Source organism: Palaemon carinicauda, chromosome 3 (genome assembly GCF_036898095.1).
Source record: "Palaemon carinicauda isolate YSFRI2023 chromosome 3, ASM3689809v2, whole genome shotgun sequence".
NCBI lineage: Eukaryota > Metazoa > Arthropoda > Malacostraca > Decapoda > Palaemonidae > Palaemon > Palaemon carinicauda.
Window position 1 is genome coordinate 151,725,361 of NC_090727.1, and position 25,966 is coordinate 151,751,326.

The window sequence follows — 25,966 nt, forward strand, 5'->3', positions numbered from 1 at the left end:
CTTTTGTATGTCAGATTACTGGATTACAACACAATCTTCTGAATAATTCTTGGCAATACTGAATAATTTACCATCATTAAAAGTTCAAGTAATAAAAAGAACGAGTATTTTATGGCCTCCCAAATGCCTACAGTAAATTAAACTCCCAAAATATCATACATTAAATTAACAAAAGACAAAACTATTTTAATAAAAAATTAGTACATGTAGATGATGCCTGTTAAAAAATGTAAAACTTGAAATGACCATAAAATCTCTCTTTCACTTGACAATTAAACTGCTCTGTTTTAATAATGTAAATACCAGCATATGATAGTGGTCATAAAATAGAAAATTAAATTATAATTGTTAAAGGTAAATTTCCACCCTATATCATTGCCAGTTGCCTAGTTTTCCAGTACCATCTGGGGATATACATGCAAGAATTTTAGAAGCACAGTCAACAGTATTACACCTCGAAGTGTGTTAAATACTGTATACATATTCATAACAGTGGCTTCTCCTTAAAGATAAACAATTTAAAGTGAGAAAAATTTCTTAAAGCAACTGTATCAAGTATTAACTACACCCCTTAAAAAAACCTTATCTCCTAGGAAAGTTGATCTCACTTTTTATCACGATATTTGAAAACCGTTAGTACTTAACAGGAGATATCAGTAAATACTGTTTCAGTGATTAATATGAGAAATACTGTAATGATTAATAATTTAAATAAAACAAACTACTAATTCCCAGGAATTTTCACAAACGGCTCTTGTGATCCAATCGCTGTTAAGTAAAAATTGTAGAGTAACATTAACAAACTTCATTTTGTGCAAGGTTCAAATTTTATTTTCAATCAACCCTTCGGATCAGCCACGGATGATCCAAAATACCTGTGTGGTGTGGTTAAATTTATTACTAATAATACGAAACATTTGTAATGTTTTGGCTGGATACTATATCCAAATAAGTTTGTAACTATGTTAAATATTTACCATGAAATGCAATGTGGACAGAAAAAACATCCCCAGGGGTCTAAATGAGTCCAAATAATGCACAAACTTCATTATAAAATTTTTTACCATACTAAAAATACATTGAATTCCATTACAATGTGAATGGTTTGATTATTAACCAATGGCAATAGGCTACATCCTATTAGACTTTGTAAGTGGTACCACACCAATTAATAATAATAAAAAAAAAGAAGTTGGAGAATTTTTAGCTGAATGTGAAATTGGACGTCAAATGAACATGCGCTGGAAAGCTACTGTTATAACATATAAAAGTCCTTCATGACCACACCTTTCCTCATTTTATGTAAGGCACTACTCTGAATAAAATGAGATATACTTTACTCAAACTTGCAAAAAATAAGCACACTTTTTAAAGAATATCTTTGATACAGAGTTTTGTTGATGCTCTGTCACTTCTAATATTCAAAAGGAATCTGTTTATCCTTTTGTTCTGGAGCTGAATGCTTGAGTAGATATTTTGGTAAAAATTTCTAATTACTTTTTCATATATTACATGTATAGTAAATACTAATGTTTACTGAATAGCTTACTGCATTGTACAGACAGCCTTAAAAAACTTGGAAACTGGCAATTATGTCCACAGGAAATAAAGAGAAATCTTTACAGATGGACAATTGATTTAAGTGAGGCAGAGGTAGATTAACAGATGAATGAAATCCCTCGCTACCAACAAAAAATACAGTATTATGTTGTCAATCAAAAGGTTCATTATGAGCTTGTGGGCTTCTCATCTTAAAAAATGTCATTGTATTACTTAGCATAATAAAATCACATGAAAAAGGCTAAAATAAGCTTAAGAAAACCTGAAATTCAAATAGACAAATTTTATCATGACAATTTGAACTTTCACAAAAAGACTTGTGGTCCCATAAAATATCTTGCTAAAAATATGGAAAGCATGAGTCAAAGAATGTAGGATTTGACAGCATAATAAAAAAAAGTTTTTTCTACAAGGAACTTAATTTCCAAATGAAAATAAAATTTCCAATGACAAAATATAGGTAAATTAGTAAATACTCAATTATGAAATGCCTACAGGATATAGTGAAAATGAATTACGTCAATTTAAATAGTTCTGCTTGCAAGGATAAAATCATACCCATAAATTATTTCTATTAACTAGTACCAATAGTCTTAGATTCCATTTAGCTGGATAAGCCAATCATAACGTGGCACACAGTCTTTAAATAAAGTTAGATCCTCATCTAAAACTGCAATGTAAGCCTATAAAAAAATTCTTGAGTGGCACCACGTAGGAATCTTGTGCATCGAAATGATTTAATGGAGGCCTTTGTGTCTTTCCTTCTGAAAAGTTACATCTTGGAAATTGCCAAGATGGATGATTTAAATTTCTGAATCCCTGAGCTATCCCAAATTAATTGAGAATTTACTTTTCACCTTACTTGAGATGTGACTCAAGGTGTTATCATCATCATATAATAGCATCTCAACTTTATTAATGGAAGACACAAATGTATAAAATAAGATGAGAATGCTCTCTGAGTTAAGTATAGTTTCTTTGGCTCTTAAATGAAAAGGAACTGGTTAAATGTTAGAAAATATCTATAAATACATTACTGAAAACAAAAGAAACCCACCTGGTAAAATTTTAGATTATTATTGCTGTCACCTGAAGAAAGATGTAGGCCTACGTATGGATTTTTTTTTTCTTTCAAAAGTCAATTGTATTCTCACAGCCTTGTTACTGGTGCTTTTTCATATGTGAATCACTGCTTCATTTTAGGGCTAAAATAACCAAAAGCTTCAAGGTTTTCAAAAGTAAAAGCAAAAATCTATGGTAAAAGCAAATTTGATACATAGTATCAAAATCAGAATGAGCTTGGTTTGCCACCAAACAATATAACACTAAATTTCAAGGATTGTCATAAAGATAAAAATAAGAAAATATATAGCCTTTGGGGCTCAAGGTAAACATAAAATAATAAAACTATGCTGAATAAAAGGGAATGTAAAAGAAGAATCTGGGGAGTTAGTAAATAGGAAAAAGCAGCACAATAACAGAAGCAGGGCATGTCCCACTTATTCATTTCTTTAAGAACTAAAATATCTCTTGAGACTTAATTCCTCAATACAGTACAATAACATAATATAAATAAAGAAAGTATAATCATAATATGACAGTATACAAAATAAAATTTGTGAGGCTCTACAACCTTGCACAGTACATGGCAATAATAGATTCTTTCATGATAAACTTTTTGGCCATCTTACTCACCTCCTCATAGTAGAGAAACTATGAAAGATAGGACTTCACAACATTTTTAATCATATAACAGAATAAACTCTTTCCAAAGATATATAATTCTACACTTTTTAAAACTTACGTACATGTAAATGAATGGAGAAAGAGAAAAAAACTGGCAATAACTCTTAGTGCTGAATCAAGTAGACATATCCAGATACAGAATACGGCCATTGGCGGACAAAGGTTAAAATGCCTGGAAAAACTCCCAACTGGGTTTCGTAACCTAAAAAACAAAAGCTGTTCACAAATGTACTATTTTAAGAACTTGGGTACTTTTGCTGGCCATATTATCACTGGCCAAAATCATGCAAAAAATACAGCTTAAAAGTTTGTAAAGTTAAACTTACAATATTGAACAAGTAACACTTTACAGAATAAATGGAAGAATAATTTTTATTTCTTCTGAAAAAGATTTTAATTTTCAATATTGTGGATAAGAGCATGACAAAGCAATCGGTTTTATATGATTTTACAGGAACTTTGTTTTTCAAGTTTCTAGTATTAAAAAACAATACAGTACATTAAATTATTCCATAACCACTATGTTTGAAAGACTAGAGATTTGTCAGTCCTCCATTTTGCATGATAGATGAAAGCATAAAATATCAAGCACACTACATAAAAGCATAGAAAGAATTGCATGGACGTGGGCCTTGAAATATAATTACAAGAGAGAGAGAGAGAGAGAGAGAGAGAGAGAGAGAGAGAGAGAGAGAGAGAGAGAGAGAGAGAGAGAGAGAGAGGGGGGGGGGGAAGGACATAAGTGATTTGATGACAATGCTGATCATTGAAAAAGAATCAATGCTGCTTGAAAAACAATGCATGCAGCAAATTTTCTTTATAAAATTCTAACAACCATTGACTTGAATTCACAAAAAAAAAAAAAAAAAAAAAAAAAAAAAAAAAAAAAAAAAAAAAAAAATGAAACTACCAACTTTCCTTTTCTTTAATAAAAAAACTTAATTCTGTAAAATATATTTTGTCTTGAAAAATTCTTCACTCCACACTTTACAGAATGCAATTTTAATGGAAAACAAAACATCACTTAGCTGTGACCTGAGTTTCTTAATTGTGCTTAGACAAGAAAATAAATGTTCTTTTTCTTAGTGGTTTGTATTTTCCCAACTATACAAGCCTGAGTCCTTTAATAAGGGTATGATTTCAGCATAACTGGAACTCGGCTGTTAAGATTTATAACAAAGTGTCGTTAGTTACCGACCTTTCACTAGCACACCGAGAAGCCACTTTGACCTTCACAGAAAGCTGAGGCGGGAAGTGAAACGGACTCAGATTTGTATAGTTATGACAAATACAGATTACTTAAATAATTAGTGATTTGTTCCTAGATGAATACAAACCTTCATCCTTCATATGGAAGGGAAGAAGCCCCAACAACCATACTGGCTGGTTTGAAATCCTGTTATATCATGACGCTCTAATCTTATACAGTAAGGAGTTGTAGTGTTCACCTTGCCACCTCCAAATACTCGAAAATAGATTCTCATGGATTAGAATAAGTTTTTGTCTGCCAATAGATGATCAAGGAAGAACCTTTATCCTTGGAAGGATAAGATTGTTACAATGTTTGACAATTAAAATATTAGGTTCAATATTCTATCCATCCTCCCCATCATAACAATGGAGTAGATACTTTTATGTCTTACTCGTATGGAAGAGTTGTTTGGCGCAACTGCTGCAACCTAAGGGGTAGGAAAGAAATGAGAAAAAGGGCCAGACATTCTTCCTCTCATCCTAAACTAATGTAGTGGCTGTTATCTTAGATGAGATGTTTTTTAGTCCCAAGGAGGTAGTTATGCTACACAACTGGCTCGGCAGCTACCAAAGATCCCAATGAGAATGTATTCAATGACTTGTGGATATACTCCCACAGATAATTGGCTGCAAAAGTTGTCTGGCACTTGCGCCAATTCTCCCGACTTTGTGAGTGCATGCTGGTACTGCTCCTTAAGGATCTTCTGTTGGTCAAGGACACAGTCTCTTGACTTTTCTGAAACCAGAAGGAAATAGTGTTCCTTGCGATCCTCTTCTTAAGGATTATGAGTATTTGCTACAAACTCAGAAATGCAGGTAAAAAACACCTTCCTTCATCCTTCAGAATTACTTACTACAAGAGAAATTCCGTGAAGTTCACCTATTCTCTCGCCGAGGCTAATGTCAAAAGAAAATCTGTCTTGAGATTGAAGGCCTTATCAGATACTTGTCCTTTTAATGGAACTAAGGGCTCTGGTTACAGCCTACATAAGAGGTCTGACTTCTCTTGGCAGGCAAGACTGCTGGAAGCTCCCAGGAGTATAGACGTGGAAAGGTCTAAGCTCTACATTTTATAAAGACCTAGGTCAAGGCTGAGTGATAACGTTTCACCACTAAGACAAAGACCAGTTTCTCCGAACGAAGACAGACAAGGAAATTGTTATTATTATTATTACTTGCTAAGCAAAAAGGCTACGACCGGAGAAGCACCTCTTCTATGGCACCAATCAGATATGATGGCCCACTCTACTTGGTATACAACACTACTGTAGTGGGTCTTCAGAAGTCTCTAGAGATCTTCTGTGCAGTGCTTTGTGAAAAACCTTTCACACGTAGTGATGTCAGCGAGCTGTGGTTCCTCTATAGGTGGGGCTGAAAAACAGTTTGGGCTGCTGGTAAAGTTCCTTCGAGCCATCAGTTAGGAGCATCAACAGGTCTGGGTACCATATTATGTATGACCGTATGGGAGCCATAATAATCAGCCTGAGATTCACGGTAATCAGTGCCCTGTTGATTACCCTTTCAATTAGAAACGGCAGAAAACCATAGGCGTCGAGGTTGTCCCACTTTTGTTGAAAGACATCCTATAGTAATATTACCTTATCCACAATCGGTGAACAGTAGACTGGGAACTTGTTGAGCTTTGTGGTGAACAGGTTGATTGACAGAAGGTAACAACTCCAAGGATAAATTATCCCATTTCGGCTTCTTCTTTTCTTGTTGTACTCCACCCACTGTGCTGACAGCCAATCTTTACACTCATTACAGGGGAAAAACTGCAAACAGTCATGCTCCATGCCAGACGTACTTAAAGAATGGGAATCCCCATGCCTCCTACTTATAAAGGTGCCGCACTTACAAGCAAGAAAGACCAGGGCAGGGCAGGACTGCATGTCCACTTGTGGTCTCTCCATTCACCCATAATGCACTGCTATATATCAAGAAAAAAAATAACAAAGCAAACAACCCGGCAGCTGAATTCAAAGTAACTTAGTGTGCTGACAAAGGGGTGGGCCTTCCACAACCACCAACTATCGACACAACATTATAAATTTTAACAGCCGAGTTTCAGGTATGCTGAAATCATACTCATATTAAAGAACAAAAGTTTGCATTCATATGTGGAAAAATAAGACTTAAAGTACTTGCCTTTGAGATAAAACGGTAAAAGAAAATTACCAATGAAATTTTTAATACAAAACTTGAGATTGTCACTGAAGCCCTATCCACAGAGAAAATATTAATTGAAACAGGACAAACTTAACTGCTACACATATGGAGAAAGATGTCAATGACATGTGTCATCTATCTATACAACCTAGTATCACAATAAAATGTAATGAAGGAAACATAAAGAACACAATTGGTTAAAAAAAAATTAGTAAAAAGCATATAAAATTGAGGAAAAAATATCACAGTATCGCCACATACTTTACCTGATCACTAGTTTCAACTTTGTTAAGTTGCACTCCCTCCTTGGCTTTAAGGAATTTTATCGCCAACTTCAAGAATTGCGGAAGCCTCAAGAAGAAAGTATCTTGTAAGGCATCAAAATAAAACTCTGTGAACAAAATATATTCCAGCTATGTGACTACTTCATTTAGAAAGACTTTAGCTGCACTATAACTTATTCAAACAAATAACCTTTGGCTAAAACCTAGAATCCTGTCTTCACTTTCAATCTAACAGTTTTTCATCTCCCAAATTCCTACATGTAATAACAATCTTCATGCTGTAAACACACTTCTCCATAAGTCATGATCTAAACTTCACTGTGTAATGTTAAGAGTGGTGACCATGCCTGGGCTGCTGTTGCTGCTGGATCCTCATCAACAAGTAGCTGGAATATCAGTACTTAAATGCCCCATGTTGTGCAGCTCTCTGGATAAAATTTTTCACTGTTAACTCATCCAGGGCCATGAAAGCTTCAGTCTGGGCAACTTCAGTCATGTGGTTGAGGGCAAATCGAAAGCAAAATTCTTCAAGCTCCTGTAAAGAAATAGAGTATTTCATTTTTTTAATCTAATAATTAATGAAATATAATGTTTAACTATATGAGAGTTAACATTAACTTTTACCGGGATGACCCAAAGATGTTATATTTCAATTCATTTATTGTATTTTAATATAGATTGTAATTCAATCAAATCTAATGATTGGATCACAGCAATTGAAAATGTTGAAGCTACTGACATAATTTCCTTTAAAGATTCGCTTCCAATACTTTATATATTATGTTGTGGGTTGAATGCTGGATTATAAAAAATACAGTAATACCTTGGTATCCAACCATAATACGTTCCAAAAAAAATGGTTGAATGCCGATTTATTCAAATGCTGAATCATTACTTCACCAAACTTTCAACTGGGCTCCACTAGGTACTAGAAGAGTTGGAAGACCCAGGTCTACATGGCTTAAGACTATGAAGCGTGAAGTGGGAGATGATGAATGGAGAAGAATTGATTTAAAAGCTCGAGATAGATGACGACCTGTGAAATCTAACCATGGCCCTTTGCGTCAATAAGCGTAAGAGATGACGATGATGAATAATTCCCAAGCCCAAGTTGATTCGTCAGTAGCATGACATAGCATAAAAAAGTAATGCAGATTTGTAACTTTCATAAAAACAGTAAATACAATAACACACATAAAACTCAACAAAAATTAAAACATTTGAAGTAATTTTAACATAATAAAACTTACCTTTCTGGTTGCGATATGACATGGTATGTGGATAGCATTGTGGGTAGAAAGGGAGGAGTTATTGGTAGGAGAGGGATTCCAATTCTATTTAAAAACCAAGTAATTTAGTTTTAGGGTTTTTCCCTTATCTGCCTTTTTTCAGCATTTTACAGTAATGAAAAGGTTTACAGTTCTAAGGCTAAGTTAACGCTCTTGAGTATTCAAGAGCAAGATCCAAAACACGCCTTCTTTTTAATTCAATTGTTGTTTGCACTATTTTACTTGACCCCTTTCACTCCTCTTCTTTGCACCCATGTTTATGAGCTAATGAAACAAAATAAATATAAAATGATGCAAAACAAAGATATAGCACATTGTAAAATAAAAAATAATGCACAATGTATGTTTACGTTCATCTGAAACCACAGATAACGTGCAACTGATGGCGTTCAGCTTGGCAGGTTTTTACTCACACTGGTCGAGTACCGAAAATTTGTTTGAGAACGGGAACTTTTCATTCTAGATTTTGAATCGAATAGAGATTTGTTCGAGCTTCGAAACGTTCAAATACCAAGGTTTTACTGTATATATAATTGATTGTAGTGCTGTTTTGCACTGTCTATTCTGGAACTGGGACAAGAGGGGGTTGTTTGTAAACATTCATGGGCCAAATGGGAGTGACCAATTTAATTACTTACTGTAAACGTAACATTCTTCATAGAATGAAATCCACCAAAATCACTGTTGGGTTATTCCGTTCTTATTTATCATTTTCAAATACTGTACATTACAGGAGTCATAATCTGACGTTCATAAATACAATTACTTGTATGAAGGTCTGGAATTTGCTGAAGTACTTTTTGGGTGTGTTTATTCACAATTACATAACATCAAATGCTGACCAGGCCTTTAGAAATGACAAAATGCCTTTATAGCATTAAACAAGGGCTTGAAAATTCACTTATAGTATGTCTTGACTTGATTTACCCTGTTACATTTCTGCAAGTCTTGTCTCTTATATAACTTAATGCTTTTTGTGTCTTTTCAGTCGAGGTGTAACCACGCTAACACTATCGTGAATGCACCATATCTATGAAGACTTAAAGACACAAACTTATATAAAACCAAAAACAGCACAGCATACTCCATTATAATAAAAGGAGATTAAGACAAAGCTGATGCTGTTATCCAGTATAAGAAAATTTTCAAGCCCTTGTATGGTAATGGCTCTTTTGTATTTTCTATCTAGGCCTGTTTTGCATTTTGTATTATATAAATGTGAATGCTTTCCTGTATTTGTTGTTATATACAGTGACTATGAATACAAAGTTTTTCCAATTATTTAAAGAAATAGGGGTCTAGGTGTGTCATTCAAAAGAAAATAAATTATTTACAGATTTTCAACATTATCTGGTATCCCTGTTACCTAACCCCCTACAAATGTTGAGGTCTGATTGCAATGACAAGATTAAATATATGTGATCTATTCATACAAATTTGTGTGCTTTCTCAGCATCTTCATTCCCCTTAATACCTAAATGTGTGGGGGTCCGACATATTTTAACATTTATACCACCATCATACAATTTGAAGAAAGAAAAGATGATTTGTTGAACAAAGATTTTTAAGAATAATTCTGAGGTCTTCTTCGGCACTTAGTTGCATGAAATGAAAAATTTTCAGTTATGTTTTTTACAATTTTGACGACTGACAACATTGAAGACAATTCTGCTGTGAAAACAAATGTTACCAAGTACTGTATACAAAAAAGAACTTTTTAATCAAATTATATTGCAGCAAACCACAAACCAAAGGATGATGTGTGTTCATCAGCGTAAACACCATAATATGGGCCTTCATATCTTTGATTTACTTTTGCATAATACTTATGATAATCAGAGTTATATACAGTGCATAAATCTTTGATATGCTCAGTACAAGTGACTACAGCCATGTACTTCATGTATAATCGAAGGAGTAGGAAAATCTGGCATTGGAGAAGAGCTACGTTTTATATTTATCAGCTCAAAAATAATTTTAACCCTTATTGAGAAATGCAGCGAGTCTAAAAAATGCAATTATGATTACAAAGTGCTTTAGTTAGGACATAACTTGCCTGAATATTAAATCTATCCCAATTTGTATGGTAACTAAGTCATGATGAAGGTAGAGGGAGTTCACCAATTTCTACTCGTACAGATTTATTTGGAAGACTTGAATACGCCACGGCAGATTCTGAGTCCTTCATTGTGAATGGGATCTGCACTTTTTAATAGAGCATCTTGAGCCATATGTTTGGCTTCCACACTCTAGAACAGATAAAACAATCGCTTTGTATAGTTAAAACGAGGGTTGATTTGCCAGCTTCCAATTTGTATGTGATAGCATTTCTATTAGGTATAATTATTTTTCATTTTGAATTCTATGTATGTAATATGTACTTTCCATTATGCATGTGTCTAAGGTTAAACCTAAAAGTTTTAAGTTTAGTTGATATGATTTTTTTCTCATATTTAGTTCAAAATCACAAATTTTGTCAACCTTGTAATTATAAAATATGACAGTTTTTGTCTTTTGTGAAGAAAATTGGAAACCTACAGACAACATCCAAGTACAGTACTGTATAGTATACACTTCATAGCAAGCAGGAATAATGAACCCCTTAGAATGTTTCTTTGAGATACCATTTTCTAATTTACATGTTTCTGAATGTTACATAAACGTATCTCAAAAATTGCCTTCTCTTAAGAAGTTGTTCATTTTACCAAATAAATGTAATTTCCACAAAAGCAAGTGTTAAAAGGTCTTTTCAACATAGCGTGTATCCATGTAGTACCATAAGCCTGTTGGATGCCAAAAATCTAGTAATATTTACTTTTTTCCTTCCAAATCCCCTTTGAAAATAGTTTTCTAGGTGACATAAAATATCAAGTGTAAATTGACTAATCTGTAATCTGTATTGGGTTGGGGTTCAGTACTTACATTATGTATTACATGTACAGTGTCCCTGGGTAATCTTAAATTTACTTTTTTCACCATTTGCATTGACATTTTGTTAAGCCTAGTGGTACTTAGCTCTTGGCTAAAGAGTTAAATGAATGTAAATTGATGTTACCTTGACCTGAAGTCAAGTTATTACTGGAAGACAGGGCAAATTCTAATTCTTATATTGTAAATAATTTTTCATTACACAGATCCTCAACTGTTACAAAATTCATAATATTAAGTTTTAGTTCTTTGTTTACAGTAATATCAAGAAAGAAGGTATCAAGATTTTTTTTTAGGGATAATAAATTGATAAGCATTTTCCAAGTAAAGTAAACACTCGATATAAAAAGCTGATTGCAAGGAAATGGTTGACATTCTATTACAAAGTTTGACATATTAGAAGTCACTGCACTTCAAACGTTTACTGACCAGAGGTCTCTATATAAAGGTAATCGTTCAATCATACATGTTGCTACATATTGCTCATGTGTACATACAAATTATTTATTCTACTGTACATTACTGTACTGTACTGTACCTATAAAAATACATGTTTATTTCTATCAAAGCCCCAATAAAAATTTCTATCTTTACTAAAATATACTAAACCGGTACCCATGATTCTTTGAGAAAAAAAATGTGATAAAATAAAAATACTGTACTGTAATTCAATATTTTTTTTTACCCTACTTACTATGCCCAAATGGGTGCTGCAATGAGATGTAAGAGAGAAACAAATGCTGTCACAACAATGTACAGGTACACCAGAGCCTACCACTTAAACTTGATACTGTATTTACATTCCTATACTTTGATACAGCAGTACGGTAATGCATTTATCTTGAGACTGTACGGTATATGTCATAATATAATGTAAACCTGATACTAAAGGTACTCTATTACACTATGTAAATTGTACATGGTAATGTTCTCTCACCCCTGGAATAATGAAAAAGAAGTTTAGATGGCTCTGGTTCAACTGGTGTGTCAGTGCACGAAGTACATGGTGTATTACTTGACCTGGCCAAATTTGGTAGGCTGACAGACTAAACAATTGAAAAAAACCACATAGGATGTCTTCAATACCCTCCACAGCTGCTTCTTAGCAGATACTGGATTTTCCTGATCTGTTATACCTTCACAAAGTCCAGCTAATAATATATAACATATCATAATTTTGATTCAGAGATCCCCAAATTTCATCTGCTATGGACAGGAATGTATCTGCAGCATCAATCTATGCAGCTAAAGATGGCCTTGGTGCTTCCTCTTCATCTTCCTCTTCCATAGGTGGTTCAGGTGTGGTTAATTCATGAACTATCTCTTCCTCAGTCTGGTGGTGGTAGCCAGGCACACCACCTTACCTATCCAGCCACTCCTTTGGGATAGAGCCTTGCCTAGCTTCAGCTACCTTTAAAGGCTCTAACTCCTGAAAATCAAGCTGAAAAGAATGGATGTTTGGGAGTTTAGAGCAGTCTGTATCATACATTACTCAAGAGGTGACTGGTACTTGTTTCCAAGCTTCTGGCCAAATCAGGACAGCAGCATTTTTAACGGTGTGACGTCTGAAATTAAGAATAGTCTTTTTACCCCCTCCTATCTACATAGCCTTCCTCTTCCATCCCATCCTTGGTCCCAACAAGGCACTGTTACAAGTAACTACAGCAGTGCCTCTTATTACTCTCATCTCTCAATAACACCATGAACCATGGGTTGAATTAAGGCAGTGGTATTAGGTGGCAGGAACATGGCCTTCATTTTCCCATCAATGCCGCAAAGCTTTGTCATGGCTGAGACAGTCCACAAGAAACACAGCCTTGACATCCTCATTGCTGATGCTATACTAGGCCTGGTGTTGGCAAAAAGCTAAGCTAGAGATGTGTTTGAACCAGTTCACACATGATGAACTGGGTAAACAAAGCTGATGGGTTGCTGCGATACTCTATAGGAGGCTTGTCCTTTATATCGCTCTTCCAACAACAACTGGCTTGTAATGGTGGGACCCATTAGCATTACCTCAAGCCAAAATTGAGAGCATTATCCTTCAAGATTTTTCTATCAGTAGTGCTGCTTAAGTCCATTGATGTTTGGGTGTTCCTGAGAAGAGACTTTCAGAATGGAAGTTTCATCCAAATTGTACAGCTAGAAGTCATGGTGGCCCATCACTCCCTTTAAATGATGGAACTGATTCACAAAATTCTTGACAGTAGAGTATCAATATTAGTGATCAGCAATTCATCTGAGATTACTTTATTTACAATGGAGTTAAACCTATGGAATCACCAACCATCATTGCAGTTCAAATTTCCCTAGCCCAGTTGAACAGCAAACCTCTGTGCAGCAGGTTGGATACCAATATCATGGATAGGGACCCCTTCAGCACTCTCCTGGATATAAAACTTATAGACAGCTTTATCAAGGTTTTCAAGGTTATGTCTTCTCTTCTTGAACAACTTCTTATCTATCTTTCTTATATTCATTCCTTTAAAGACTTTCTTCACCAAATCTTTGCCCTTAACAAGATCATGCAAGGTCAATTTCTTGAGGTCATACTTTTCAATAAGTTGAGTTTTTGTTGAACCTTGATTACTTCATATTTCTCTCTGAAAGAGAAGATCTTCCTTTTACCTTTGCCAGCAGTAGATGTGCTAGTACCTGTAGCTTAGGAAGCCATTCTTGAAAATATTAGTGTAAATAATGAGAGTTCAGGTATTTGTAAAAGTTAAAAATATTGTAGGGTGTACACACTGAGAACTTGGTAAAGACTGAGAAGTACAGACAGCCAAGGCAAGCTTACTAACAGCATGCTATGGCCCAACAAAAGTAGCTGTTCACTGAATTCAACGCATCAACCAACCAAAGTGGAGCATGTAAAGACCTTTATTTGTTTTACTGAATAGTTTTTGGCGAGTTCATCACACAGATTAACAAAACCTGCATACCATCAACCTATATTAGTTATAAAGTTGTTTGTTGACCCAATATTTCTACCATACTGAGCTACCCATGACATGTATATAGCAACCTACATAAGCTCATTAAACAGTGTGATTGGTTGGCGCATCTCCAACTGACACTATTCTAAGCTGCACGAATTTTTGTATGCATTGACCTATGCTTATAGTAAAGTACAGTATAGTGAAATGTTTGGCGAGCACAGAAGTGGTCGTTTTATAAAAAAAAAAAAATGGCAAAGCTCGTTTACTACACAGTACTGTATATTTGATATTGTATTTGGATCATGAAATCTATGATCATTATACAATATGATAAGTTTTCCTCTTTGGAGGCAGAGCATAGAACAAATGTTCCAACAGAGCAAGATATGACAAGTACCGACTTGGCAGAGAGAAGTAGACTCCTGCTCTGTCCCTGTAATAACTCGTGAAGAGCCGATGGAAGAGGACCGGTGAAGGTAGTACAGAATTTCAAATGTAAAAATCCAAGATAGTTCTACTTCTATTTCATGTTCAATTTGGAAGCCTATATTATCTCTATTCCCTTGACACTATGAGGCAGTGGGGAGGAGGGTGGGCATGTATATGAACATCAGGTGAGTATAGGAATAAGAAATTTTATTATTAAAATTCTGTTTATTTCTATGAAACTCCCATGATGTTCATATAGCTAACTCCCGCACTATACTGGAGGTGGGACACCAGTGAAGGATAGGCATAGGTCAAATTTAATTAAAAGCAAAATACCAGTTATGATTTACTAACCTGGTCTAGATTGCTTTTTAACAAACCATCTCAAATACGGTTTGAAATACATGACTCCAGATTGTTTAATATCAAAATTATTTAAAATACCGGATTGTAGTTTATCTAAATGATATGTCTTACCTAAATGATACTTTGATTGATATCAAATCAATAAATAAATCAAAACACCATATACTTGAAGAAAGAGAGATAAATATCAACTGAACTTAAAACCAATTATACCAATTTAAGGGAGGTACATTAGTTGCCCTATTCAAATCATGTACTTTCACTTTCAATCCTGTCACTAGATTAATATCTAATTCTATGTAAACTAATGTGGTTATGAATGATATCGCATTTTTGGTCCTAGGGTGATTAGGGGCTTTAATCACAAAACAAATAACACTCCCCCGCCCTCAACACCTATCATCAACTACCTCAATCATGATTTCAATGGTCATTTTAGCTTGCGCTGAAATCATCAACCTATTTAAATGATAAAGGCCTGTGCTTTGCATAGGAACAAATAAGCTTACAGCATGGTATAAAAAGCAATGTAGACAACTTCTTTGTTATAAAAAGCAAATATTTTATGTGAACAAATTAATGATATAAGGAATATGCTTCATCATTGATACACTCACATTTTGAAATACGCTGAAAATGTTTAAAAAATATCAACAATTTACAGTACTTCATAAAACCCTTGGGCTTATAGCATTCTGTTTTTCAACTAGGCTGGAGTATAGCTAATAGTAATAATATGAGAGAGAGAGAGAGAGAGAGAGAGAGAGAGAGAGAGAGAGAGAGAGAGAGAGAGAGAGAGAGAGAGAGAGAGAGAGAGAGAATATATGGCACCTTCCACCCTTTTGTTTTGCAATCTAGTTCTGTGTAAAATAGAGATTTTTACAAGCTTAATGGAGTTGGCCTTCGGTATCTCTTTATGCCTACTTTACCCTAATAATTTTTCATTGATCTTATTTTATATCATATCTTAGTCTATTATTATTTCATCGTGATATTATGCAATACAATATTGCATCAACCTTTATTACATCAAAATCATCCATACACACAAACATTCTTTGGACAAAAGTTAGTGTATTGAGTTAGTTTAGTTTTTATTTGAAATTGATCAGTGATACTGTGGTTGGAGCAGAATTTAGATTTTTGTCTTGTGGTTCACTTAGAGGAAGTAAAAAAATAACCGAATACACAAGTAATATTAACAATATGTCATTCTTACAGCCTCAAGGATGCCATATGTCAAAAATGTCATTACAGTCAATATATTTCTATCAGTTCTGATTATTATTGCTAAATTATAGGAGGTGCTGGATTATCAACGAAAGACCTGTACTTCATACAATCATTCTGTGATGTTATCTAGTGATATAGAATAAGGGTAAGAGCAAAATAAATAATGATGCACAGAAAAAGTCAATACTGCAATACATACCGTAGCTTCATATTTAATAGCAACAGCGTACAACATAGCAGCATTTTCCGTCGTAATTCCATGGCGAATAATGCGCTCACAATGTCGTTTCAATGCTTCCTCACAATATGCATTAGCCAAGTCTAACAAACCTGGAAAAACATTAACTTCTAAAAACATAATGTATTTAAAGATGGTTTCAACATGATGACCTGAAAAAAATTACAGTATCAATGTTATTTATTTTCAAAATACTGTATGTTTAATAGACAAAGACAACAGTTACTTATGCTTAATTCAAGATCTTTGTGAATCCAAAACATTTCATTTCCAAACAAGAATTAATAGAAGACTGTCTGTTTGCTGGTTAACAACATTACACAGGTATATCCTCAAATGTTAGGTTGTACTAGTTGACAGCAAGGACCTTCCTGAATACTATAAGCTAATTTTCGTATCATTTTCATTTTCCCATTTCTCTTATTACTGAGAGCCAAAAGATTTAAATCTGCCTCTGGTTACTCTTTACTGAAAAGTGGACACATCAAGAGCTTTATTCCTTCTTTCCTGCAGTTGTCCTTCACAACTCCTCTGGGAAGCTGTTTAACTTCTCATCCACAATAATTGACTGGAGGCATTGGACAATAAGTTGTGATTGAACTACCTATCAGTAAACTAGGATGCCTTTAATCATGGCTATAGGAGACAAGTGAGAAGTTATCTTGGACACAGTCTTAAGGACAATCAGAAAGAGCAGATTTCTAAGACAGTCCTGAGGACAATAATAAGAACATGAATACTAAGTAGATCCTATGACAATTGACCAATGAGACAGCTACTGAAGAAAGAATTTCCTTACTCCCTCGATCTAAAGGGCCGATTTTACATCAGTCCCTTTGGGATTAGCTATCAGACCACTTCATACCTGGATTGTTAAGGCAAAGTTTCAGGACACCACTATTTATCGTCAGACGAGTTTCAGCCTCTCTAAACACATTAGCTTGGAAATTTTCACAACTAGCAAAACCTGGAGCATTATCAGCCTCAAAAGTTTCCTATATTGAATTTGACAGTTCATTATTTGTTATAGAATTATAACTGATTGGGAGCACTTTCTTCCTGATGTTTTACCTTTAGTTGTGTAAAGTATTTACTTGTTTGGTTTTTTAGCTCCTACTGCCCCATCCAAGAGAATCACAGGGGTCTTCAATTCAATTATCTCCCTCTTCCCAACCCTGTTCATTTCTTACACAATAAGTGAGGTAATTACATATGACAAACCCAACATCAGAGGGTACAGGAAGCAAGAGTGATGCAGGCAACCCACCAGCTGACAAATTGTTACTAGGGAATATAGTGGCTTGGATTCATTAAAATCACATATTACGCAAACTACAACAATGGGATTTGACTTGAAAAAATCAATTTGATAATGATAAAAAAATTGCATATCTGAATACTATACTTTAGTTATCTGCTTTAGTATATTCATATCAAAAGTTCAATTGTCCTTGCAGACTTCATCAGAAATTCAAATTTTACAAACCTTAGTATAAGAGGCAAAAAAGTACTCACCTATGGCATCTTCTGGAGAAACATTGACTGTGTCAGTGTATATGTACTGCAAAAAAGCACGGAACACCACAAACGAGTAATCCTTAACTTCTACCTCCCTGTGAAAATCAATCAATATTATTCTCACAAAAAAATAAAAAAGTACACATACTCAAAATTATGGTGGAATATTTCAAATAAAAAGTAAATAACAATTGGAACATTTAGATTTAAATTAACCACCACCAAACAGTGAATATGATTAAATTTGGTCATCTGACATTGAAATACAGAATAAAAATAACCCACAGTCATCCAAACAAGACTCTAAAGATAAGTAAATCGAACCAAGCTTAAATGCACTGTTACTAGGACTAATTAATTATTACTCACTTGAACTTATCAAAGTCTAACAAATAAAAACTATGTATTTTAACGAATGTTGAATAAAATTAACCAGACATTTAACTTGGGTATCACCCTAATTCTAAAGCTTCGAGTGAGACTATAAATAAAAGAGAGAACCGAAATCCTTACAGTCGGCAGGTGCCAAGATCCCAGATACTGGAATATTTCCCATGAGAGCATACTTGTCAGGAACCTCTAATATCCCTACGAATTAATTATCTTAAGAAATTTAATTTCTCTTTCTTACAGTCTAAGATAATAAAGAGAATTATATTTACAGTTTATTTTGCTTTAACATAAGAAAAGTTATAAAACAGATATTTGGAAATTATATGGGTTGGTAAAGTAAAAAAAAAAGTATGTCACAATGAGAAATAACTATGATTAAGAATAACCTAATTCCACATTAACTTATATCCCTTATGGTGACAGACTTCACTGGTGAGCATGATCTTATTGTCCCTGTAAGCTACCGTCATCTGTGCCCATTGTCCGGTGACCCCAATTTTAACTTTGGCATTGATTAAATCATTATTAGTTTTAAAATTCAAAGGTAAAGATTCTTTACTTCTACTTAAGTTTTGTTAGAACATAAACTTATGTTGGTATGGGTATTTCTTAATTGTTTGCCCAGGATACTTCAGATTTCTTTGATATAATATGATTTACCGTGAAGTAGAATATGTCTTGGAGGTTCAGAATATGATCCACTGATTGCTTTAAATTTTTGTCATATTTTCAGAGCAGGAGTATTTAATAGACTAGACATCTATTGTTGCCATGAAATAATTCTTCCTTTGATGACTTCTTTTCAAATCTTTAAAATAATCTATCATATTTAGGTTTAAGGGAACTATTTCAATGGATATTACTGTATGTTTGAGTAATATCTTTTAAAGATAAATAATTTTACATTCTCCTCTATTAGAGTCTTCTGGTAATCTATTAGGGGTACCAATCCTTTACATTAATGCCTAGTTCTTCCTTCTACTACCACACAAGACCCCAAACTAAGTCAAAATAAAGGCCTACTATTATAAATATTATTATTACTAACTAAGCTACATCCGTAGTTGGAAAAGCAGGATGCTACAAGCCATAGGGCTCCAGCAGTGAAAATAGCCCATTGAGGAAAGGAAAGAAGGAAATTAATAAACTATATATGAAAAGTAATGAATAAAAAATACAAAATATTCTAAGGTCAGTAACAATATTAAAATACATTTGTCATATATAAACTATTCAAGAGAAACTTATGGCAACCTCTTCAACAAAAAACCTTTACAGCAAGTTTGAACTTCAGATTGAAGTTCCATCGATTCAACTGAGAGATTAGGAAATCATTACACATTCTGTTCACACCTGGAATAAAATTTCTCAAATACTCAGTACTGTAGTACATACATATGCCAAGGCACTTCCCCCAAATTTTGGGGGGTAGCCGACATCAACAAATGAAACAAAACAAAAAGGGGACCTCTACTCTCTACGTTCCTCCCAGCCTGACAAGGGACTCAACCAAGTTCAGCTGGTACTGCTAGGGTGCCACAGCCCACCCTCCCCCATTATCCACCACAGTAGTACTCAGTAGTACTGAGCCTTAAGATGGAGAAGGCAAGACTGTTAGAATTAACTGCATATCGAAGGGTACAGTCTTGGAAGATCTGAATGCAAAGGACGGTCAGAATTATGAAAAATCTTATGCAACATGCATAAAGAACTAACTGAACGATCGTGTCAGATAATATCCAAATCATGAATAAGAAACTTAGCAGACTGCAAGTTTTTTATATCAAATAATGAGATTCAGCAGCTTAAAAATAGACAGAAGAAAATTACTTGAAAGAAGGTAAAATGAAAGCATTAAAATATTTCTTAAGGATATATTGGCCACCAAAAATCTCAATAAGCCAATATTTTTTATAATTGAAGAAGAAACAGATGGAATGTGTTTTTCAAACGTACATTTGCAATCAAGATCACATGTAGAATTTTAAAATTGTGTATACAGTACTTAAATAAACATTATCAATTCAAAACTCTGGATGTTGAAGAGCCAAGGGAAAGGGGGTGTGGGTGCATGTGCATTTCTCATACCATAACATTGATAATGCTTTTCTCTCTTTTTAGTCTGCGGTTATTTTGTGACAATTAAAATGGACACTAAAAGTAATGTTTGCTATAGAAACATACAATGCCTCAACCATTTCTTGAAATTTCAATTAAATTATCATTTAATGTCAGTTTTCCTGACAAAGCCTTAGATACATGCAAAAACAGACTGACAAAAACTAGGGACACTTAATATTAGGTTAGGCAATGAAATAAAGTAAAAACAAAATACATAGTGATCTCCATTTAAAAAGTCAATAACTGTACTCTACAGTTACTGGAGTAAACAACAAAATCTGTCTTCTACAAATTAGAACTAAAAATAATTTGGAAGCTGTGCAAAATGATCAGTGATGAACAGAGCTATACAAAAAGTAATTTTTAGTCTAATACAGGATGGCATGCAATGAATATTCTAATAATTACTGGACTTCTAACGATGAGACTGTCCTTTCATACTAAAAATACAACAAGTAGTTAAATGGAGGAAAAATGCTAAAATATTTATGTCAAGTTGTGATAGCAAACTCATTTCATAAAACAAAATGCAAGGGAGAGAAAAATACATACTCCAAGTTATTCTCCTTCCAATGTTCCTGAAACATATTGCGGAAGTATTGACACCTAATTTTCAGTACTGCCCGATGTGCTCTAATTCTCCTGTCATCAACCACAAACACCACATCAGCAGTCTCCTAATAACAAAATAATCATAATAGTTGAAAAATATACCAACTGAACGGTCAGAAATGGAGCAAGTATTATTCACTTCAAAACTTAGAACAGAAAATTCTTTCAAATATCTAGCAAATAAAATATCTATGATTCTGAATGATGAGTGCACAGTTAACAAAAATAAAATTTCCAAAACCAAGTTCTGTATTGCCACTGTACTAACCTCATCATCTAAAGCTAATGCCATGGCTTGTGCTAGGGAAGATCGGGTGAAGGCAGTGACATTGAGAGGCTCGTAAGTTACACTGGGAGATGCCCAAAGAGCAAAGACCTCGTGTAAGCTACTGAAATCTGTCTCTAGGGGACTGACCACACTCTGGCCTAGAAGAACAGAAAATTAAATAGTATTAGCAATTCAAATCTTATTGTACACCAACTTAAGGGTTAATATAATTACATAGTTTTATACAACACAATACCAGAATGTACACATTTTGTTTATACAATACTGTACAACAAAATATCAGAAATGTATGCATTTTGTTTATCGCAATATATACAGTAATTTGTATACAGCCTATTTCACAGTATACACTACATTTTGCACATGTCATACAGATAAATTTTCAAGGTAATAATATAAAACAGAAACAAAGAGCAACACAAATGTATAAAATTTGCTCATCATTCTGCATATGCAAATATGCACAAGGAAATGACCAATTATATGAAATGACTTTAAGATTTGGGTTATATAAATATAATTTTAAGGGACTTAAAATCCTGAACTTTTGAAAATATTAAAAAGAACTCAAAATAGCTCTCAGCAAACATATTACACATTTAGAACAGAAAACTTCTCAAACATACATCCAGGTAACATATTACACCTTAAATCTTACTAATCACTATGTACAGTATTATTATTATTATTACTATTATTATTATTACTAAGAGCTAAGCTACAACCCTAGCTGGAAAAGCAAGATGCTATAGGCCCTGGGGCCCGATAGGGAAAATAGCCCAGTGAGGAAAGGAAACCAGGAAAAATTAAATATTTTAAGAACGGTAACATTAAAATAAATATTTCCTTAATATACTGAACTAAACGTTTCTAGGATCCTACTTGGCTAATACAGAACTTAATAGGTCCCAAGACGCTGGTTGAAAGTTGAGTTTTGTTAAATTTTTATCTAGGGTAGGTCTAACCTGATTCCCATGCCTACAATTCCTAGTTACAAAAGTCCACAAATAGCCCTGTTTCATATGAAATAAATATCAGGTTATTGCAAGTATCATTTTGCTTACTATACTGAATGATATATTGTTTTATTACAGTATACACACTTTTGATACAGTATCTGAGATTTATGGTTACAGTTGGATTTGTATTTGTATCTCTGAATTTCTGTAAGTTGAGGACCTTCTGTGCTCACAATTCATAATCAATTACTGTGCTGACAGTTCTCCCAAACAAAGATACCACTGGACAACATACACATTATTATTAATGTTGCTGAATTCCCCCATTTTATCACTTACATAAAACCCTAACAAAAAATAAACAAATCAAATGATTTCAACACTGAAAATGGAAACAGTAAAATGTACAAGAAAACAGATTCCAAAGCAAACAGTGGAGAACAATCACAGCACTGATAGTCCAGCAAGACCGAGGAAAAGAATTCTATTAAATCTATACCCATCAGAGTCAAGAAGGCATGCATGTTTCCTCCTTCTAACATACAAAATCTTTAGTATTCTGATGAAATTGCTATTATGATGTTTAGCATACTGAATTTATGGTTAAGAGAGAGAGAGAGAGAGAGAGAGAGAGAGAGAGAGAGAGAGAGAGAGAGAGAGAGAGAGAGAGAGAGAGAGAGAGAGAGAGAGAGAGAGAGAGAGAATAGTAGTAGTAGCTGGGTTGCTTACACAAATACTATTACCTACCTTTGCAGTGTCCCCACAGGTAAATTTTTGAATTTTGAGTCATTGCAGCCGAGAGATGACAATAATGAGAGCAAGCTATATCAACAATCCGTCCTATGTCTTGAGCAACTCTAACAGGTGCACACTGATTAGCTTTATTTCCGGTACCTAGTTGCCCATAACTGTTTGCACCCCAAGCCCAGAGGCTGCCTTCGTCACTGAGTGCAAGCGTGTGTGAATACCCGCAAACAATCTGGAAAAAATACATTTATAAAAATATCTATCGTGTTCTTCTCCTTTTTTCACATTTTTATCACTTAGGAGTGGCAGAGGCAATATAAAAATATCTAACATGTTCTTTTCCTATTTTTTATTATTGTTTATGAATGGCAGAGCTAAAGGACAGGACAATGTCCTAAAGCTCAGCCATATACAGTATGCATATGATTAGTACCCAAGCCCCATCTCTATCCAAGTTAAGACTAGGAAAAGGCCAGGCAATGGCTCCAAATTACTGAGCAGGTAGAACTAAAGCCCCCCAAAATCCCCATCTTTAGCTCACAGGGACTGTGACATTGAGAACACTAGTGGAAAATTTTTTTAGGTGGTGGGCAGGGCTCCAACTTATGACAAATGCATTACGAGTCGGAAAAGTTATCCACTGGGCTACCATAATCCTAAGGAATAGGTATTCCTTAAATTTTAAATATATTCTTAAAATCGAAAGCAAAAAATATCTAAGATTCAAAAGAAATTCTTTTGAACAGCACTTTAAAAAATATCTAATTTTCTTAGATATACAAATTATAGTAAAGACATTTTTTCTGAGTAAAAACAGGTTCAGTTGTTGACTCTTGTTACCAAGATAATTACAGGTGTGCACTGGTGACCCGTGTGTAAGAGAGGGAATCACCAGTCAATCCCCAAGCAGAACCCTCCCCTTTATCTAGTGCTCCAAGGAAAATTTGTGACTTTGGTAATAAAAACATTTAATAATATGACTTAGGTTTTCACATAAGCACAGTGCAATTAACTTTAAGAAATATCTAAGACTTCCTTTGAAGATAATATAGACCACTTTGAAATGACAGCTTCCTGGTCACATGCAAGTATGCAAAAGCAGCCCCTATAAGCTCCTAGGCCGTCTGGTATTTACTAATTGTGAGGCCAATATGGCCCCCTACCTGTTAGCACATGTCATAATGTAACAGTAGGAAAAGTTCCCTTTTTATATACAGGAGACAGAGCTTAACAGGTTATTTGTTATTATTATAGTACTCCAAATAATCAGATCTAATGCATGACAAGGGAGAAGGGTATGGCCTACCAAAACAACTCGGGAAAGGCTCACAGTACTGGTAGGTTACTGACACAACCCTGGAAAGAAGAAGCAATAACTCCACATCTCATCTGAAGACATGGAGGAGAATGAAGGCAAGTCGGACACCTTATCAATTACAGACACTGCAGCAACAGGACTAGACCAGCCATAGGTGTTGCAGGATTTCAGGGAGTTATCCCTGAATGACCACAGATGACTTTCATGGAATGCATTAAACATAAATATACCATGTCTAGTACCGATGAAAGAAGGGTGATCTCTATCACTAAGATGAACAATTTGACCAAAGTAGAACTGGTGCTGTGCACCATGTTAGACAGTATGCAGTTCAGATAATTTGGAGATGGTGTCAAATATAAGCATTAAGTCGAAGATCAGGATGGACCTACTCCCTAAGAATTCCGGACATATCATATGTTTGTCATCCTTCAAGAGGATACATCCTGTGAATGAGAATGATCTCTTCTGGCCTTCTGTTCCTAACAGATCTCTCATTGGATAAAACATGAGCTTTCTTGTTCCTCTTCTTCAGTCCTGGGATTGAAAAGAGGCACAGGAAGGTAAGGAGGTGTAAGAAGAGGAGAACAACAAAACTTGAGGAGTAGGGAGAAGCATTGTGGTACTTCAGTCTTGCTCATACTTCTTTTCACTACTACCAAGGATGTGACCTCGTCAAATTCTGTGAATTAGCAACAGCACCGTATGGTGTCAGAAAAATACTATATAAGGTTTACCTGCCCTCATAAAGGAAGGCATGAGATTCTTCAGCAACTCAAAGGACTCCACAGAGATTCCGAGAGTTCACAAGAGAAAGAGTCGGGGGATCATCTAGTTAGTCCCATTCACCCAACCACACAATAAGGGGGAACCAACAAGACACAAACTTAGCAGAAAATGATGGCATATGAAATCAATAGCATTAATAGTTTTTAGAAATAAAACAAAATACAATGTTTTGCTCCTTTTCTGTATGAAAAATAAACTTTTTCCATCAATGCCCCTATTTCACCCTTTCTAAGGGTGCTATTTCGTACATTAGCAGCCCTTGTAAAGAGCACAATGCTGATTAAGATTAATTTCAAGAAGACAGACCTACCACAGACATGCCTACACTCAGGACAGCTTGGAATAGTTAGGGTATTTTCACTAATGCTAGATTCACATACAAATACTGCATAATCATTTGCATAATGATATAGAGAAAACAAAAATAAAAAACCAATGGTGAAATGAGACATGCTTCCAACCATATCTAAGGTGCTGTACTACAGAAGAGCATCATGTAATGTAAACAGTAGCTGAAGAAATAGCAAGAGTTTTGCCCGGCCTCTAGCAGCAAAATATTTTTTCATAAAATAAATACTCTTGAAAAGATAGGAATTATATACATCAAAGGAATAAACTACCTTGGTGATCACTACACCCTGAAGAGCCGTTACACGACACGTATTGTGCTGGTTCACATTATTTCCAAGTCCCAACTGACCGTTGCTGTTGAGGCCCCAACCATAAACCTGAAAAATTATGTTTATTACAATCTATGTTTTGAGAAATATAAGTTGAATTCTCGATTC

The 25,966-nt window shown here is 34.5% G+C and overlaps 1 protein-coding gene across 3 annotated transcripts in view; it reads right to left on the minus strand.

Moving 5' to 3' along the window:
* Positions 1-5,683: 5,683 nt before the first annotated feature.
* The window catches only part of LOC137638648 (RCC1 and BTB domain-containing protein 1-like), a 41,231-nt gene continuing 20,948 nt past the window's right edge, over positions 5,684-25,966 (minus strand). Inside the window, exons 5-11 of one of the 3 annotated variants that reach the window (XM_068370929.1) lie at positions 25,799-25,906; positions 23,072-23,303; positions 21,345-21,502; positions 21,017-21,141; positions 17,948-18,045; positions 16,394-16,524; positions 5,684-7,545 (exon numbers count right to left, since the gene is read on the minus strand). In XM_068370929.1, coding sequence (XP_068227030.1) covers positions 7,405-7,545; positions 16,394-16,524; positions 17,948-18,045; positions 21,017-21,141; positions 21,345-21,502; positions 23,072-23,303; positions 25,799-25,906 — 993 coding nt within the window. In that variant the 3' untranslated portion in view covers positions 5,684-7,404. Of the gene's footprint in view, positions 7,546-16,393; positions 16,543-17,947; positions 18,046-21,016; positions 21,142-21,344; positions 21,503-23,071; positions 23,304-25,798; positions 25,907-25,966 lie in introns of all 3 variants that reach the window. The other 2 variants (XM_068370928.1, XM_068370927.1) reach the window with 2 other exon arrangements.